Source organism: Callorhinus ursinus, unplaced genomic scaffold, assembly GCF_003265705.2.
Source record: "Callorhinus ursinus isolate GAN/ISIS: 27379988/994484 unplaced genomic scaffold, GSC_fseal_2.0 scaffold3, whole genome shotgun sequence".
NCBI lineage: Eukaryota > Metazoa > Chordata > Mammalia > Carnivora > Otariidae > Callorhinus > Callorhinus ursinus.
The window spans coordinates 68,009,244-68,027,251 of NW_027397065.1; the positions used below are offsets into that span (position 1 = coordinate 68,009,244).

Genomic DNA, 18,008 nt, shown 5'->3' on the forward strand with positions numbered 1-18,008 from the left:
AAGGGCAGCCACCAAATGGTATCAAAATACAAAGAGATGGAAATAATTACACAGTTGTTTTTAAGCTGTTCACCTTAACCTCATTCATTCAGCTCTGGTTTATTTGCTTCACAGGTTAGTGTTCCGAGAAAGATCTCCTTTGAAGGGAAAGCAGCTGGAAAAATGTTTCAGATCAACACTGGCCCTATACAATGCCTGCAGGCAAATTACAAAAAGGCATCTCTTCTTCTTTTTTTTTTTTTTAGTTTGGATACCATTAGTTTATTATAAAAGAGAGACATGAAAATTATTTACATGATGAAAGATTTCACAACTTCACTGGAATGGGCAGCTTCACTTCATGCCATTTTAATAATAATTTCAGTCCACATACTTTCCGAGAATGTCACCATCTCTAAATAAGAAATAATCCTTGTCATCTAGAACTACTTTGGTGCCTCCATATTCTGGGAGAAGAACTTTATCTCCAACTTTCACACTAATTGGTTGAATCTCTCCACCCTTTCCTTTAGAGCCCGATCCAACAGCTACTACTGTTGCTTGTAACACTTTTCCTTGAGTTTTTTCTGGAAGCATAATACCTCCTTTGGTTACAGTTTCAGCTGTGCTCCTTTCAACTAAAACTCGGTCAAAGAGGGGAAGAAACTTTCTAAACGCCTGCCCTGCCATGACGCCGACTGCCGCAGTTGGTACTCCCAAAAAGGCATCTCTTCTTTAAGATGCTTTCCTTCCTTGACTGGAAAATTGTCCTAATTTATTGAATTTGTTAGAGCAAAACTCTTTACTGCCATCTTTCAGAAAATTGTCCTAATAAATATAAAAGCCTATGATTTTTATCATGCAAACGGTGCTTCCTTCAAGGTAGCACACTGTGCAATCTACACCTACACAACCATACTCAGTAGCCCTGAATCTCCAGTGATGGAAAAGAAAGGAGAAAAGCAACCTTTTCTTCCTTAAACTAAAAGAGCATGTTGCATAAATGTAATAAAACATGCATTTTTTGGTCTTCTGAGGCCTAATTATAACCACAACGAATTTTCCAATCCATACCCATGCTGCCTGGGTTTAGTGCTGGTGGGAAAGAGTAAGGGGCTCCAATGGCAGAAGGGGGGCACCCTCCCCATGGCTGGTTGGATGGGGAAGAAGTGCTAACAAGAGTTTACACTAAAAATGCCACACCTGTCAGATCTGGGATCCAAAGAGGAAACAAGGAGCCACACTGCAACCCCAGTTAACTAAAAGCCCTCCCGACTCCACGTGCCAGGTAGCACGTGAGAGCAGACCACGAGGGTGTGAAAACAGCCACGAGCCCAGTGAAAGTCCTGGTTTCCTTAAAACCGAAAGACATATCCACACCACTGTGCCTGAATGGACTTTATGTCACTGTAACATTCCACTCTCAACCAGAATCTCTCCAAGTTTAAATTCACAACCAATCGTTTTCAAACACTACAACAAAAAATAGCAATAAAATCTGTGTGTACATATGAATTACTAAGTGTCCTGGAACTTCATATACACACTGAACTTCCTGCACAGTTGCTCTCTCGTCTCATTTCCAATTTCAATGTTTTTTCTTAAATGAAAATCACTACCCTTACAGATTTGTTTGGAAGCTCCTGACCAAAAAATAAAAAAATAAAATAAATAAAAATAAAAATAAAAAAAATGCCCTGTGGTCCACTTCCATTCGGTCTCTATCCTACTGTCTTAAGCTATCATCTCTGATCCTGCCATCAATGTCTTCAGGGAAACATTGTTCCAGCAAAGCAGCTGGGGAAACAGAGGTGCACTTACTGTTCCCTGGACAGAAGACGAGCTGGGTCCTTCGTCTTCTTCCCCGTCTGGTTCCTGGTCTTCGTTGTCGGTCCAAGAGGACACGTCCTCTACTGAACTGGTCAGATCAGGCAAACTCTTAGATGTTAACCTCAGGAGGTCCTCGGCAGAGTTTTCCTATGGGGACACAATTAAAGACTCATGAATTACCCTACAGCACCAAGCAGTTCTGGGTCAAGCTCAAGGAAAACCCAGCAGAGTCAGCTGGGAGTAGTCAGGTGCTCTGAACCCAAAGACCAGATGGGAATGTATGTTCCACATTTCCAGGATGGTGAGGTTACCTCACATGTCAGGGCTGTAGACCCAATTTAAACCCAAACCAATTTTTTTTTTCCTGAAAAATCTGTGTTTCTTAGATGTTTCTACAGGCAATCCAAATTCCCTGAACTTTAGATCCTCTGATACTCTCTCCTACCTTGCGTTCAGGGTAGTTTAAGCGCCCTCATAGGCAGGCCAACATCTTAGAGCTGTGGTCTCTGCCCAGTGCTCCAAACCCACCTCCCTCCATTCTCCCCTCCAACCCACACCTTCCATTCCAGACATACTGACCTTCCAACACGCCAGGCCCTGCTCCCTTTTCTACCAGCAGTTCCCTCTGCCCAGTGAGCTAAGCTTCCCGGCTCAGCCTGAGCACCCTCTCCTGCAAGCCCTCCTGGACCATCTCAGGAGGCATCCCATTTGCCTTTCCCTTCTTCCCGAATGTCCTTTACTCTTTCTTTCAGCGCTTCGCATGTACGTCTGACTATACCACCTATCTCTCCTGCTTATCTGAGCGTTCCTCAAACCGAATGCCATTTCTACTCTTTGACGTGTCCCCAGGCCCAGGACAGAGCTCTCATATCCATGTGTTCCTCCCCCTCATGGCTCATCTCTCTAGCATATGTTCATTAGAAAGAGATTAGGCTGTTGATTGAATCATGACGCCAAAGTGGAGACTGATAAGGTCTCTTCAAAGAAAGCAGCCCTTGAACAATTTTTAAAGGTCAACAAAATACATGGAATCAGACTCCATTAAGATTAGACTATAAAGAGGGCTCCACCATAGCCCTTCCTTCCTATGCACAGACAAGGCCACAGGGGTCAGTGGGAGGCAGGCGAGGTCACCTAGGCCACGTGATAATCCCACATGCAGAGGTGGCCCACACAGCCGCCGAGAACTCTCCGGGGAGGCACCACAGCCCAGGAGGCCAGGGACCAGGGCTGCGGCTGATCTGATGCCAGAAAAGAGAGAAATGTGTCCTTCCTTCTCCCACAACAGCCATTTCTACAAGGAAGGAAGCCTGTGGAAAGCTTTGATCACCATATTCTTCGGGGCTTGACAGAAAGGAGAACGAGAGAAGACACCCATCTCAAACAAGGGGTGTTACAGACTATTCGTGACTGGGCACCTGGTGACAGTGATGTTTGTTGCTAGTTTGATGTGTGTCCCACCGTGGAGGCACCCGCAGCTTATTCACGTCAGGTCAGTAATTGTGAATACTATACAGTTAGACCTTACCTCAGGGAAGGAAAAAGCTATGAAGCAAAAAGTGAGTTCAGCTCTCTTCTGGGAGGTCAACTCTGTTAGACCATTAACGGAAAAGAGTTTTTAAAAAAGATGAAGGTCCCAACTGGTGAGTAAATGGTACAACAGCCACAGGATAGAAGACTCCATGGTCATCAGCAATGGTGCTACAGAAAGGCACTTTCTGATGCGGAAAGATTCTTACTGCATGCTGCTTAGTGAAAAAGCAGGTGAGAAACAGTATTATCATTTTAATAATGGACGTAACAATAAACTGGATGTAGTAATATGTGATAACCATAAAGGCAAACATTTCTCCAAGTGCTTCTTGCAACCAGCCGCAGTGTTTGGGCTCTTTATATTTCATTTAATCTTCCAGACGCTCTGCGAAGTAGTTACAGATTCTCACCGTCCAGGTGAGGAAACAAAGGTTTAAAAAAAATGCAACAACTTGTTCAAGACACACAGCTTAAAAAAAGAAAAAAGACACACAGCCTTTAGGGGCTGTGCTGGCTCTGATGTTCAGGGGACTCTGCCTCCAGGGGCACTCTGGCCCCTTGTGTTTGAGTCTGTTAAAAAAACACACCTGTAAGGACTGACCAGGTAATGGATAGAACTATTGGCGGTGTTATGAAAATGTTATCTTCCTTTTCTTCTAGGTTTTCTACATTATTTTCTACAAATAATAAATGCATATTACTTGTTAATAAAAACTGAGAGTGCTCGAGAGAGAGAGAAATCTGTATTGATATGTATGTGCTTCCCGGAATATCAAAACATGCTGGGATATTCTGATTTCATTCATTTGACAAAAACTTTCTAAGCTCGTATGTATAAGCAAGCAACATATTTGTATGGAGCACATGAGACAGCCTGTCCCGAAGAAAGTAATGGTTATATTTTCAAAACAATGCCCTAAAGTTTGGTGACAAAGTGACTGTTTTCTACAGCAATAATTTACATTTTTATTTATTTATTTTTTATTCAGCAAATCAAAAGCTCTTTTTTTCCCACCTTCTTCTCTTCAAATGTAAAGACAAAACAAAGACTCTGGACTGCTTGCTCTTGTTGGATAACGAAGAGGCACAGATGCCAAGAGGTGTGGAAAGACGGACTTTTTCTCTCCAAGGTGGATGAGTATCTTGGAGGGTGGAGATTAAGTTTAGGAACAAACAGTGGGCAGCTGCTATAGCAACGTATTGCCTGGTTGTAAACGGAGTCTATGGGAGGAAATGAGAGGTATCACTCCTCTGCGGGCTGGGTCATCTTTAGGCCCTTAACTACAGATGGCCAAGAGCAATAGATTGAGAGCTGGAACACCCATTCCAGGGCTCCAGACGCCCTACAAAGACCCAGTGAGTGTCCCTAAAGTCAAAGCCTCTGGCAGGAACACATTACCTTTCTTTAATGCCATTGGCTCCGTGTCCTCTATATATTATTTGACTAAGGGGCAGCTTGGTGTACAGGAAGAAGCATGAAAGTGAAGTCTTATGGACCCATGATGAAACCTGTTTCTGCCCCCCACTGCTTGTGTGACCTCTGGGTAAATTAATTAACCACTTAGATTTTAACGTCATCTTTTGAATAAAAAGAATTAATACCTCTCTCATGGGATTTCAAGAATTAAATGAGATCATAGGGAAAAAGCACCTGGCACCCAGTGTGTACCTGATACATATTAGCGTCCTTTCTTTGAGTCAGTGAGTGAGACCACAGATCAGGCATCATCCAGGAAACCAGCTTTCAAAACCCCCTTGTATCCTCCTTAATTATGCTTACCCATAAGTGGACTTTTTATTATTTAAATTTTAGGTAGTATAATATTACAGTGCAATATTGGTTTCTGGAGTGGAATGCAGTGATTCATCACTAACACAAAACACCCACTGCTCATCACAACAAGTGCCCTCCTTAATGCCCATCACCCATCTAAACCATTCCCCACCCACCTCCCTTAGTCAACCCTCAGTTTGTTCTCTCCTGTTGAGTATTTTATGGCTTGTTTCCTCTCTCTTTTCTTTTCCTCTTTCCCATATGTTCATCTATTTTCTTTCTTAAATTCCACATATGAATGAGATCATATGGTTATCTGTCTTCCTCTGACTGACCTTTTTCACCTAGCATAATACATTCTAGCTCATCCACGTCGTTGTAAATGGCAAGATTTCATTATTTTTGATGGCTGAGTAATACTCCATTGTGTGTGTGTGTGTGTGTGTGTACACACACACACACACACACACACACACATCACATTTTCTTTATCATCAGTTGATGGGCATTTGGGCTCTCTCCATAGTTTAGCCATTGTTGAAAATGCTGCTATAAACATTGGGGAGCATGTAACCCTTCGAATCTGTATTTTTGTATCCTTTGGGTAAATACCTAGTAGGGCAATTGCTGGATTGTAGGTTAGTTCTATTTTTAACATTTTGAGGAGCCTCCATATTTTTCTCTAGTGTGGCTACACCAGTTTGCGTTCCCACCAACAGTATTAAGAAAAGTTCCCCTTTCTCCGCATCCTCGCCAACATCTGTTGTTTCCTGTGTTGTTAATTTTAGCCATCCTGACGTGTGAGGTGGTATCTCACTGTGGTTTTGATTTGTATTTCCCTGATGATGAGTGATGTTGAGCATCTTTTCATGTTTCTGTTAGCTATCTGGATGTCTTCTTTGGAAAAGTGTCTATTCAGGTCTTCTGCCCATTTCTTAACTGGGTTGTTTCTTTTTTTGGGGTGTTGAATTTGAGAAGTTCTTTGTAGATTTTGGACACTAACCCCTTATCAGATAGGGTAGATATTTGCAAATATCTTCTCCAATTCTGTAGGCTACCTTTTAGTTTTGTTGATTGTTTCCTTTGCTGTGCAGAAGATTTTTATCTCGATGAAGTCCCAATAGTTCATTTTGCTTTTGTTTTCCTTGCCTGTGGTGACGTGTCTAGAAAGAAGTTGCTATGGCTGAGGTCAAAGAGGTTGCTGCCTGTGTTCTCCTCTAGGATTTTGATGGTTTCCTGTCTTACGTTAAGGTCTTTCATCCATTTTTGAATTTATTTTTATGTATGGTGTAAGCAAGTGATAAGTGGACGGACCTTTCTTGTTTTTATTTTATGATTTGTGTCCATGTGTTTGTGGATAACAGCTTGACCTAGAAGTTTTCTCTTCCCCATTTTCTGAACTAGCAGGAGAAAGAAGTCAGCATAGAAATAAAGGTTTGGTGGCCCCATGGTATGCTTGTGCAGGAATCCCCGCATTCTTGAGCCAGAGACTGTGGGGAGGTGGGCTGTGCAAACACAGCATTCAGTGTGTGTGAGTGTTTAAGACCCGATGGTGCTTTTCAAACCCCATCACCTTTGGCTGAAAGGGAACTTGCTTGTCCTTCCCTTGCAGCATTTCCCTCTTGTGGAATTCAGCAGACTGAGTGGGAACATCCCTGCTCTGCTCTCCTTCCTGTCCCAAGTGAGGAGACACCAGGGCACCCTGTGGTATCTCTGAGAGGGGAGGAGGGAGCCTGTGAATGGAGACTGTCTGAACCCCTGCCTCCGGGGCCTCAACGCCAACCCTTCCTCCCAAGTCTGTGCCAAGGCTCTGCGTTCTTGTTGGAAGCCTGAGAGTCTGGGTTAAGGGACTGGGGTGTGAGAGGGATAAAAGGAGGAAAGCAGATTTTCCAGACAGTTCAAAATATTCTAATTATTAAATACTCCAAAAATAGGCAATACACCTTGTAATCTAAGAGGGAAAATACAGAAAAACCTGTGGAGGTTAGGTTCAAAAAAATAATAGGAACAATGGGGACAGAATTAGCCCTACTGGGCGAGACCGTATTGCTGCGGAGGGTTGAGGCCTGGGGCGGCATCCCGTCACTGCTTCCATGAGTGGAATGAAGCCCAGTGGCTCCCCTGCATAGCTCCCAAGTGCTGTGGGCGTCTTCCTGTCTTAGCAACAGCAGATGGGACCAAGGAGCAGAAGCAAGAGGGCTCGGGTCCTCTTTCTGGTCACACTGCTATGGAGGCCAGGGCACTAAGGCTGGTGACACCAGGGGACGAAGCGGATGCCGGGGGCCCAGGACATCGGCACTGTTTTAACACACTCCAGGGATGGGGGCGCAAGAAGCCCAAGCCTGAGCCCTTGTGACAAAGAGGGGACAACCAGAGGGAGGGGACAGACATGCTGTGCATCAAAGCCAGGGACCTGGCGCTGCAGACGCAAGCCAGCCACAGGAGCTCGGCCTCACTGTCTCATCAGGAAAACTGAGGAGAAAGGGGGAAAGGGGTGGCTGGACAAACAGGATCCACAGGGCTTCCGGCAGCGCCAACACTCTGTGAGGACATGAGTCAGAACCAGGGCCTGTCGCCTGCCCGTGGCTAGCCCTGAACCTTTTTCCTTTGGGACCTGGGAGAGGGGCAGCTCCACACTTCTCCTTCATCCCTGCCTTCCAGTGGACATCCATGTCTCCTCTTCGGTTTCTCCCTGGGAGGGGTGCTACTCTCTCTGCCTTGTCCTTCTGGCCACCCTACCATTCCTCCCCCTTCCTTAGTCCTGTTACTGCTTTTCTATCAATTAAATATTTCAGATAAAGGCCACCCTCGTGGGCTTGCCCTGTAGAATCACGGTCGTTTAAATGGTCCCAGTAAACATGCAAGTGTGTGCGTGTGTATGTGGCACAGGAAGGGCTCAAATCCAAATTCACCACCATCATTAAAAATATTAAAAACAAAAAACAAAAACAAACTACCTACCTTGCTGGCTACTACCAGCTGAACCATTCCAGTGGCGGAGCGGAGAATGGCCACAGCTTCCTCATGGGAGAGCCCCACCAGTAAGTGACCATTGATTACCAGCAGCTCATCTCCTAAGGACAGCCTGCCATCCCTAAGGAAATGGAGATGGGAAAAAAATCCCTTGTCAAGATATTCTGGGCTTGAGAAGGGCCATTTTCCTGGAGCTGGGGAGGGTCGCGAGAGGGACGGTTAAAATCAGGCTAAGGAGAAAGTAGAGACAGCCAGCCACAGTTTGGGTCGGGATTTTTCCTTTGGTCTGCCTGGGCCCTGATGCCCACTTAGGGAAACCCCATGATTTCACATGGCTGCCTGGCAGCAAGCAAGTTCTTAGTTCACCGCCATATCCTGCAACAACCTTAATGAAATGCTTCCCATCCAGGGGGAGACAATGATAGAGGAACTGAGACCCCAAGGTTTTTGGAAAGTCGAGTCATTCTGTTTTAATCCTAATGCCATCCTGTCCTCACAACTGAGTTGTCAGCTGAGTCACTGAGCCGAGCACCCCAAACAAAGGTATCTTAAGCTCAACAGAAGCCTTCTCTAACCTGCTGTCCTCTCTCTTTCCAGGTGACAAGGACCTGGCCATGTTTCCTCTGTGGCTCCTGGGACCCTTCACTGCATGTGCATGTGCCCCACCCCCCAACACACATGCAGAGTTATAGGACCTTGAGGATAAAGTCTCTCAGCACCAATTCCATCCTACAGCCACGCTTCATCAGGAGGATGAATACAAAAATCAAACAGTCTGACCGGTTAACTGCTATTGCACGTGTCAGACCTGGTCTACAAATGTGTTCTGTTTCTTTATTTCCTCTAAAGTAAATTATAGCTGACTTAGAGCTTCCTTCCCACTGGGCTGGGACTGCCTGCCGTCGGGTGGGTCAAGGGTTGGGGTGGCACGCTGTGCCGGAGCATTGTGCATGTGCCTTTGGTCATGAAGGGTCAACAGTCCTGTGGGTTCCACTTGAACCTCCAGTGGTCTGGTTTTCCATGCTCCCAAAGGAGCCAGAGGTTTTTCATCTCTATTGCTAAATATGGGATAGGAAGTCTGGTGAGGGGGATGGTCCCTAAGCCTAGGGTTCCACCATCCCCTCTGAAGGCTTTCCATCAATACCCAAGGTGCTGGTGTGGGACTGTGCCTGTCCCCAATAGTCCTAGATTTACCCAAATTTCTCTCCAACGTGTTGACTCTTCCCACCTTGCCTTCTTTCAGCAAATCAACCAGCTTCTCTCCATCCTTCCCTCCCTCACTGGTTTTTCTCTCAGTCGTCTAAGGCATGCATCATAATCTTTTCCATGAATTTAGGCTTTCACAAAAGACAGGAGGCACCAGAGACTTGCGACAGCCTCTGATTTCTGTCCTTCAAAAATCCCTGAATCAGAGAAATGCGAAGAACCCTTCTAGTTGCTCGGATTGGAAAGAGAAGGGGAATAGGAAGCCCACAGAGAACCTCAAGGAGGTGTGTGTGTGGGGGGGCCATCGAGAAAGAGAGGGATTCAGGAGTAAAACAGAACACTGAGTTCTGACCAATGTCCCTGAATTTATTCAAGACCATCCCTACCCCCTTTTCTTATTTCCCTCTTCAATTCCATTTGTCTCATCTCCTGTTATTAACTTGAACGCCCCACATGTGAATTATATATTCCAGAAGCAGAGAGAGAGACAGGCACACAACTCCAGGCTAAGGGGGAAGAGAAAATGGTGAAACCTACTAGAAACAGCTCACATAGAAAACAGACAAGAACAGTTCTATATAAGTTTATCTCTGGGCACAGGAATTTCCTAATTGCCAACTTTCCAAAGACATGCTAGAACCCAAGACCGAGGATTAATGGGAAGATGGCTATCTGATGGGAGTTCCTCAAAGCATACCTCATGTGGGAAATTTAGTGATGCTCTTCTGGATCAAAACTAAGGTCTTAATCCTTCCATAATGACGGCTGCCCAGATAACTGACAAGTGCAGTTATTCTTCTCTCTAGTTGTTAGCATCTTACCCTGAGTCATGAGACTAGAACTGGGACATGACACATGACCGTTTCTACCATTGTCCTCTCCCAGTCTTCCAATCTTTTTTATACACCTACTGTATACGTGTGTATACTGTACATACCCCAGCGTGCCTTGTCGATAGTAGACGCCCTATATACACGGAAGCAGTCAGCTAGCAAAGCAAAGGCATGCTGTATATTTTGGGATAGTTACATCCTTGTAACTCCAGATGGATTTCTTTGTACATGCTCTGCCTAAGCACTGTCCTTCTTCCTACTTAAGACAGTAGTTCAGATTAAAAAACAAGTTTTGAAGTATGAATTGTTCCGGTCACAAGGAGAAAAATTCCCATTTACATTTCTCCTCTTGGCATTTACATGACACATGTATATAAGTGTGTGTTGAAACCTGACAGAACTGACACGGCACATGAACTGCGGTCGCATTTAAAATCAATTGCTTTCCCACGTCATTAGCCACAATCTTATGGGGGTTAAGATGTCAGGAATGTGGCGTTCTGTTGCGTAGCATAGTCTCAATAGGTAACCACATATTACCAGTATCCTAAAAGTTAGGATAAGTAACAATCACTTGAAACTCAAAACAGGCTAGAAAGAAATCCGATCTCTTCTGATTCGGAGGAGCCTGTACTGTCTCCAGCAATTAGCCACTTCCTGTGCCCAGAGGTGTGTTTAATTGGAACTGCTCATGCCTGATTTTCTTCCATGCTCCAGCATCATCTTTATGAACTGCAATTACCAGGGCTTTGACCAAATGGAAGAGTCCTACACCCGGAGGAAGGGAAGGGAGAGGATAAGGTGGCAGAGAAGAAGGGAGAGTTATCTAGTCACCTGTGAGCGGCACCTCCTTCCTTCACTTGAGTGACAACGATAGCGTGAGGTGAGCGCTTTGATCCTCGGCCTCCACTAACCTGAATTCCCAGCCCATCCGATTCTTTAAGCAGCTCCATCTTCCATATCCGGCCAACTTCCTCCTTGGAAGAAAAAGTGAGCACACTATGAAGTATATGGACAGACACATGGCATTGACCCAGGAGAGTGGAGCTGTTAGGTCAAGCCAAATAGTCATCAATTGTCAACAGGTATTGTAGATGACCACGGAAAGAAAAAGCTGTGTGTGCTGGACCAGACTCTCTAGCTGCCTGTCTAACAGAACGTTCTGTGATGATGGAAATGTTCTATATTTGTACAATCCAACATGGAGCCACTAGCCACAGGTGACTATTGAGTGCTTGAAATGTGGGTAGTGGCAACTGAGATGCTAAATGTTTTATTTCATTTAGTTTTAATTAAATTAAATAGCTACCTGTGGCGAGTGGCTATAATATTGGACAGCAAGAGTGATTATCCAATTTCCTGACCAGGATTCTGTTAAGTAAAACTTCTTCTGCCTGAAACCTGGATACCACTGTGTGTATAAACACTGGCTGTGTCTGGGTTCCATTTATTTACGCACAGCTACTGATTAATAAAGGAAGATGAAAGGAAGGCAAAGATAGGTCTTGGTGCCAGGAGACTTCAACTAATTTGAGCCCAGCTCTGACACTTAGTACTTATGAAAGTCCTTATGCCTAAGACCCTCAGTTTCCTTGCCTCTAAAGTGGGGATAATTATTAATACTTTCAGATTTGTCATTAGGATTAAATGAGATATTTATGGAAGCAGCAGTGCTTCTGACACCTAGTAGAGACATAATAAATGTTGACTGGTGACCTTATATTATTTATATAGGCACATGTATATGGTAGAACCATCATATTATAATATGCCCAATGGTACTGTAACAGTGTTGCATGGTGACAAATGGTAGCTACAGTTGTGGTGAGCATAGCATAATGTGTAGTTGTCCAATCACTATGTTGTACACCTGAAACTGATATAACATTGTGTATCAATTATACATCACTAAAAAAAACCCTATCATGTTGAATTGAATCTCAAGCTTCCTAAGACCATAAAAATGAGATCTTTGGTGGGAGAAACCAAAGCAGGAAATTAATTGATGAATTTTTTATTGGCTTCTTATAGACATTGGTCTGCACACTCTTTAAATACATTAAAACATGCTTCAACCCTTATAAAGATCTATTCTTTAAAAAAACTAATCATATCTCTAAGTCCTCTGGACTAATGGTAGCTTTTCTGCTTTGGTTAATTCTCCATTTCACTCCCTATTTTATGCCTGATGCAAAATGTTTGAGTTCCTTCAGATACTTGGGTGTTCAGAGAAACGAAAGCAAAACCTTCCAAGGTGATTTACTTTGGGGGTCTTACGTTAGGCTCACTCCTGTAAGTTCTTTTTATCTCTAGGTCTATGGGTATGCATTCCTTAACATATAAAACAAAAGCCATGTCCTTTCCTCATCCATCATGAAGGTCTAAAGGAACCAATAAGGTCCAATATGGACAAAGCCATCCTCCTCCCAGAAATAGACAACCTTCCCATTTAAGCTGCTTGCAAAAGAGAAAGAATGTGAAGTATTCAGAAAATCTGAAATACATACTGTCAGAAACTAAAATGAAACTTGCAATAGTAAAAAAACCAGATGTTAAACAGTCACTGATGTGCAGCAGTAAGAATGTCTGGGGAAATTATTAACAGACAGAGACCTGTTGGATCCTATACTTTCTCTAGTGAGCACTGCTCAGCGGGGCTCCATTGCTCTGGCAACATGCAGTGGTGCCAATGGTCTCCTTCATCTGCTGACCACAGACAAACGATGCCTGTCTGGCCAAATGTAACTTCAGAAGTCACTGGCTTACCACGGTAGTTCATGAACTTGTCAACAATCCCTGTATCATCCAATCATTTCACTTTGGACTCCATGGTTTTTGGTTTGTTGCCTCTGACCTCTGGAACACCTTTATCTCTTCTCCATTCAGAAGTAACCTACTGGCCTTCAAAGTCTCTCACAGCTCCACTATTTCCTAAAAGCCATCCTTGAGAGTCAGTGCTACTGACAAGATGGCAACTTTCGACACACGAGGCCCTGTGGCCTAGTGGATAGCCCCAAAGGGAACAAATTCAGGGATGTGCTGATTAGCTGTTGTCCTGGCTTGCTCCTATGGGCCTACCCTACGACTGCCTCCCTGGGCCTAACAAAGGAGCTGAGAAACTAGAGCATAATGGTGGCTTGACTTGTTTTTTCCATGGAAGATATGCCATGGCTACTAGGGTCTTGATGGTATGGGACAGTGCTCCTCCCTCTCCCAGTACATAAGAGCTGTGAAATCCTCTCCCCAAAGCAACAGGGACCATTACTGGAGTCCAGAACTAAGAAAATCCATTTGGCTTTAGCCCAAATTAGCAGAAACCTATTCATCCCATTACTAGCTGCACCATCATTTCCCCCCATCCTACCATCTTTTTGTTAAACAGAGCTTGTTAACGTACAGTTCATAGAGGGTGTGACAATACTAGATATACAGTCCTTTCTCATTTTTAACTAGCTTTTAGAAATAGAACTTGTGGCAAGAAACACGCAAAACTATGATCATGGAGAAAGAATAATGACCTAATGTATATACTCTTGACAAAAGAGCTAAAGACAATTTTCATTAAGAGCACTCACATGCCCCATTTATACCCTTGCCCAATACACACACAAATAGTTAAATGCAAAATAAAACACATATCTAATAAAAACAGCTTCAGAGGGCAGGGATGACCAATCTGTAATACGGCCCCCAACTATGCTAATCAAGAAGCAGGTCTTCTTTTCCACTTTTATCCAATAACATGAGTTTTTTTCCTCCATAATTGAAAGTAGGAACTATACGGGGGGAGTTTAAAGAAGTCCATGCAAGTTTCCCAGCTCTGGGATTTCTTGATCATCTAATGAGGAGTTCAGAGGTACACAAAGGAAGGCACAAACAGGAAGAAAGAGGCAGATGTTATCAGTCTCAATTGTCCAACTGTCAGTATTAAATCTAGCTGCCCACAGCTAAAAGCAGTGTTCAGTTACAAACAAAATCAGTGTCTGAAGTTTATGAGGCTAAAGCTGGCACTGGCAGAAAATCAACAGGCCGACTTAAATATAATAATATTAAGTATATTTCCAACTGCCTCCTTACAATTCCACTTGGGTATCTAATACACAGCTCAGTATGGTCAAAACAAGACTCTGCCTCCCTCTCACTCCTGGCCTTCTCACCGCCATCATCTACTCAAGCTAAAGAGGGTATGCAAACCAAAAGCTCACAAGTTATCTTTGATTCCTCCTTCTATTTCCTGTATCTAAACCATAAGCAAAATCTGTCGATCCTACTTGCAAAACACACCCACATCCACCTACTTCTGCTCCTCTTTGCCACCCCACCACTGTCAAGACCACCAGCATCTCTAGCTTGAGTTATCACACTAGCCTCCAATCTGGTCTCTCTTTTTATTTTTTGCTCCCTATAATCTCCTATTCTCCATTACACATCTAGGGGAGACTTTTTTCTTTTTTAAGATTATTTATTTAGTTTAGAGGGAGAGAGAAGGTAAGCAGGGGCAGAGGGAGACAGAGAGAAACCTCCAGCAGACTTCCCACTGAGCATGGAGCCTGACATGGGGCTTGATCCCAGGACCCTGAGATCATGATCTGAGCCGAAATCAGGAGTTCACCGCTTAAGGCTGAGTCACCCAGGGTGAACTTTTTTTAAAAAACATACATGATGCACTCAGCTTAAACCTTCCAACAGCTCCCTACTAGACTTAGACTGAGGTCTAAATCTTTGAGATGGTTTACACAAACCTCTACATCTAGTCCCACCCATGATCCCAAATCACCTCCCTGTGCTCTCCCCATCACTCACTGTGCTTTGGTCTCTCTGCCCCTGGAACATTCTATCACTCCTGCCTAGGACAGCTGCATGTGCTGGCTCCTCCCTGGAAATATTCTGCCCCCAGATTTTGTAGGGCTGTCCTTTCCTGACACTCAGGCTTCAGCTCAAACATTGCCTCTCTAATGAGGTCTTCACTGATACCAATTTCAGCTAACTCCCTACCGGGCCACTGCCCAGGCATCTTTCACTTTACTGCTTTATTTCATTTATAGTACCAGTTGCCACCATCTAACATTTACATTCAGTTATCTGCTTGTTTATTGCTTGTGGCCCCTTATCTGTGATAAGTGCCATGGGACAGAACCATGTCTCTCATTTATCAGCAGGTTCTCCAGCAACTAGAACAGTGCCTAGCCCATAACAATACTGCATAAATGCCACAGAATTAACAAATATAGGATGTTTATACACGGATCTTATGGTTTTTCAGAAGTTACTGAGAGTGACATTAAGAGGCTCGCCCAGATGGGAAACCTGCATGTTTGCCAATGTTTAGCGTGTGAACATCCAATCCAGTTGTAGAGACGATTGAGTTCTGAAACAGATCCTGTCTAGACAGATGGCTCAAGCCTTTGCTTCCTTTTACATTGGCTTAAAGGGCAACGAGACTCTGTCAGCCTGTTGAGAAAAAGCCAAACCATGCAAAATTGGATGCTATGGACTTTTGTATTAATATTGTCGAAGTGCTACCCTTTCCTATAAAATGCCGATTACTGTGTGATGCTCACACATGCATCTCTTCACAGACGCAAAAAAAAAAAAAAAAAGGATTTATTTACAAAACAGAGGTGGTACATTAAAGGGAGCTGTCTCGGCAGCATTTAAATGACCTCATCTTCTGCTGGAACCAAAAATAATATTTCACAATAGCATCTTTTCTCCAAATGTGAGAAGAAACATCATCCAACTAGAATTTTACTGCAGTAAATTGTCTGGCTCTAGTTGCAAACTTAGATCCTGAGACTGTTTGCCTATCCCTTCTTATTTAGAATGATCAGTAAGAAATAAAAAGATATGTTATCAGTGTCAGAATTGAAGTTCCTGAGTCATCAGACCAAAACGTTCAGTTCATGGGTGAGGAGATAGAAGCTCAGAGGAAGAACATGGCAGCCCGATGGCCACGGAGCGGGGGATGGAAGAACGAGGGCTGGAACCTGGTGTCCCATCTCTCAGGCCTAGAGCTCTTGGGTGCCTTCATTAATAAACATCTACAGACCACCTGCAGGTGCAAGGCAGTGAGCCAGGACACAAAGACAAGTAAGGTCCTTGCCCTTCAAGTCTACCTGGGACACAACAAGCCACATGGTAGTTGGAATATGTGGGATTCATGCACTGATGAAGATGAGAAGTGGGCACTGCAGGAGCCCAAAGAGGAGACGCCTAAAGATGGGGCAGGTGGCAGAAGGGTCACAGAAGCCTCCTAGAGGAGTGTGTCATGGTGTTTCGTCCCCCAGAAACAGAAGAAGCTAAGCTACAAGGGGGAGGGGAGGAGAAACGGGGCAGCAAGAGCAGCATCTGCAAACGCTCCGAGGAGAGAGTGAGCATAGTCCTTTGGAAAAGATTGTGGCTGATTCAGCCCAAAGAGGAGAGGAAGAAAGCAGTGAGAGATGAAGGCAAAAAGTTAAGCAGGGACCATACAGGGAAAGGGTTCCTGTGTTTCACCAAGCTAAGGAGCTTGGGTATTACCCTGAAGATAAAGCAGACCCACCCAAAGGGCTTAAGCTGCAGTGTGTGTGAGGACACACACACATGCTTGAGGCGCTCTCTTTAGAAAGGTCTCTCTGGTTGCTGTGGAGACAGTGGATGACGGGATGACAGTGGACAGTGGAATGGGTAGCAGAACATCAGGACTACCCATGTGGGAAATGAAAGCTGCTTGACCCAGACAGAAAGGGAGAGAGACCCCAAAGGGAGCCGGGGTTGACAGGACTTGGCGATCAACTGGACAGGGTGGAAGGAAGAGGGCAGCATTTCAGTTGACTCCAGGATGCCAACTGTCCCAATTTGCTGGGATGAAGGCATTTCCCAGGATGTGGGATTGTCAGCACAAAACCAGGGAAAGCTCTAGACAAACCAGGTGAGTAACTGCTAGTTGAATCTCAGGTTTCTGGCTTGGGCAACGTTACGGGTGGTGGAACCTGGAACACTGGAGCCAGCTTGGTGGTGCGGGAAAGTCATGCGTCAAGTTTTAGGCATGATGTGACATACCCAAGATGGAGATATACTGCAGGCAGGTGGTAGAAGGGTTGGCACGGGGGGGCTCAGGAGAGAGGTGAAGGAGCAGACATGGACTGAAGAGGGACATTACCACATAGAAGGATAGAAGTTCACCCAGTGACCATGGGGGTTGGGCTTACTAGAATAGGACCATCCTCAGGCTGTTTCTGCTTGATGCAAACATCAGGGACAACCTAGGAGATGTCCTGGGTGTGACTCTCCTTCTGAGTTTCCTTCTCCTGCATATTCAGACCTGGGGCAGCCTTCCTGAGGTCTCTGCAGACCGCTTGCCCTGAACCACTCAGCCTTCCTGAGGTCTCTAGGGAAGAGGTCTGATACTGTACAGGTGAATTACATGTGTTAGGGTGAAACCACAAATGGACCCACAGACACACACACCCGCTATAAATCAATTCGCCTGGCTGGCAAATGGTAGGATTCTTTTTTTCACTATGATACGACTAAGTTGTATTTATTTTTTACCATGCTGCATTACAAAAATACACATCTGTAGTAAACAGGCTTGCAAGAACTTTCCCCTTGGATGAGTAATGGTCTTCACTAGACAGGGAGTAAGGAACTCTGACCTCAGTTCTAAAATTGCTTATCTATGTCCTAGGAGATTGTATTTTAGACAATGGGCCCAACTTTTGTAGTTTAAAAGATTAATCTGGTTGCATATGTATTATTATGTGTTGATATTTTATAGAAACATATGGTTTTTTAAAAAGAAGATATTTATTAGAGGAAACATGTTTCCTATATAGTTCTGTTAAAGGGAAAGAGGATATGAAAACAAAGACTGAAGATTTATTTTTATGTAACAAATA

The 18,008-nt window shown here is 44.3% G+C and overlaps 1 protein-coding gene and 1 pseudogene across 5 annotated transcripts in view; both read right to left on the reverse strand.

The window, feature by feature from the left end:
* Window positions 1–18,008, reverse strand: part of PDZD2 (PDZ domain containing 2) — a 339,767-nt gene that overhangs the window by 66,099 nt on the left and 255,660 nt on the right. For 3 of the 5 annotated variants that reach the window (XM_073891060.1, XM_073891063.1, XM_073891062.1), the window contains 3 exons: window positions 10,963–11,105; window positions 8,078–8,210; window positions 1,801–1,956 (listed from right to left, as the gene is read on the reverse strand). In XM_073891060.1, the coding sequence (XP_073747161.1) occupies window positions 1,801–1,956; window positions 8,078–8,210; window positions 10,963–11,105 (432 nt within the window). Of the gene's footprint in view, window positions 1–1,800; window positions 1,957–2,388; window positions 2,547–8,077; window positions 8,211–10,962; window positions 11,106–18,008 lie in introns of those variants that run through there. The other 2 variants (XM_073891061.1, XM_073891064.1) reach the window with 2 other exon arrangements.
* LOC112820312 (10 kDa heat shock protein, mitochondrial pseudogene) lies at window positions 245–689 on the reverse strand (annotated as a pseudogene).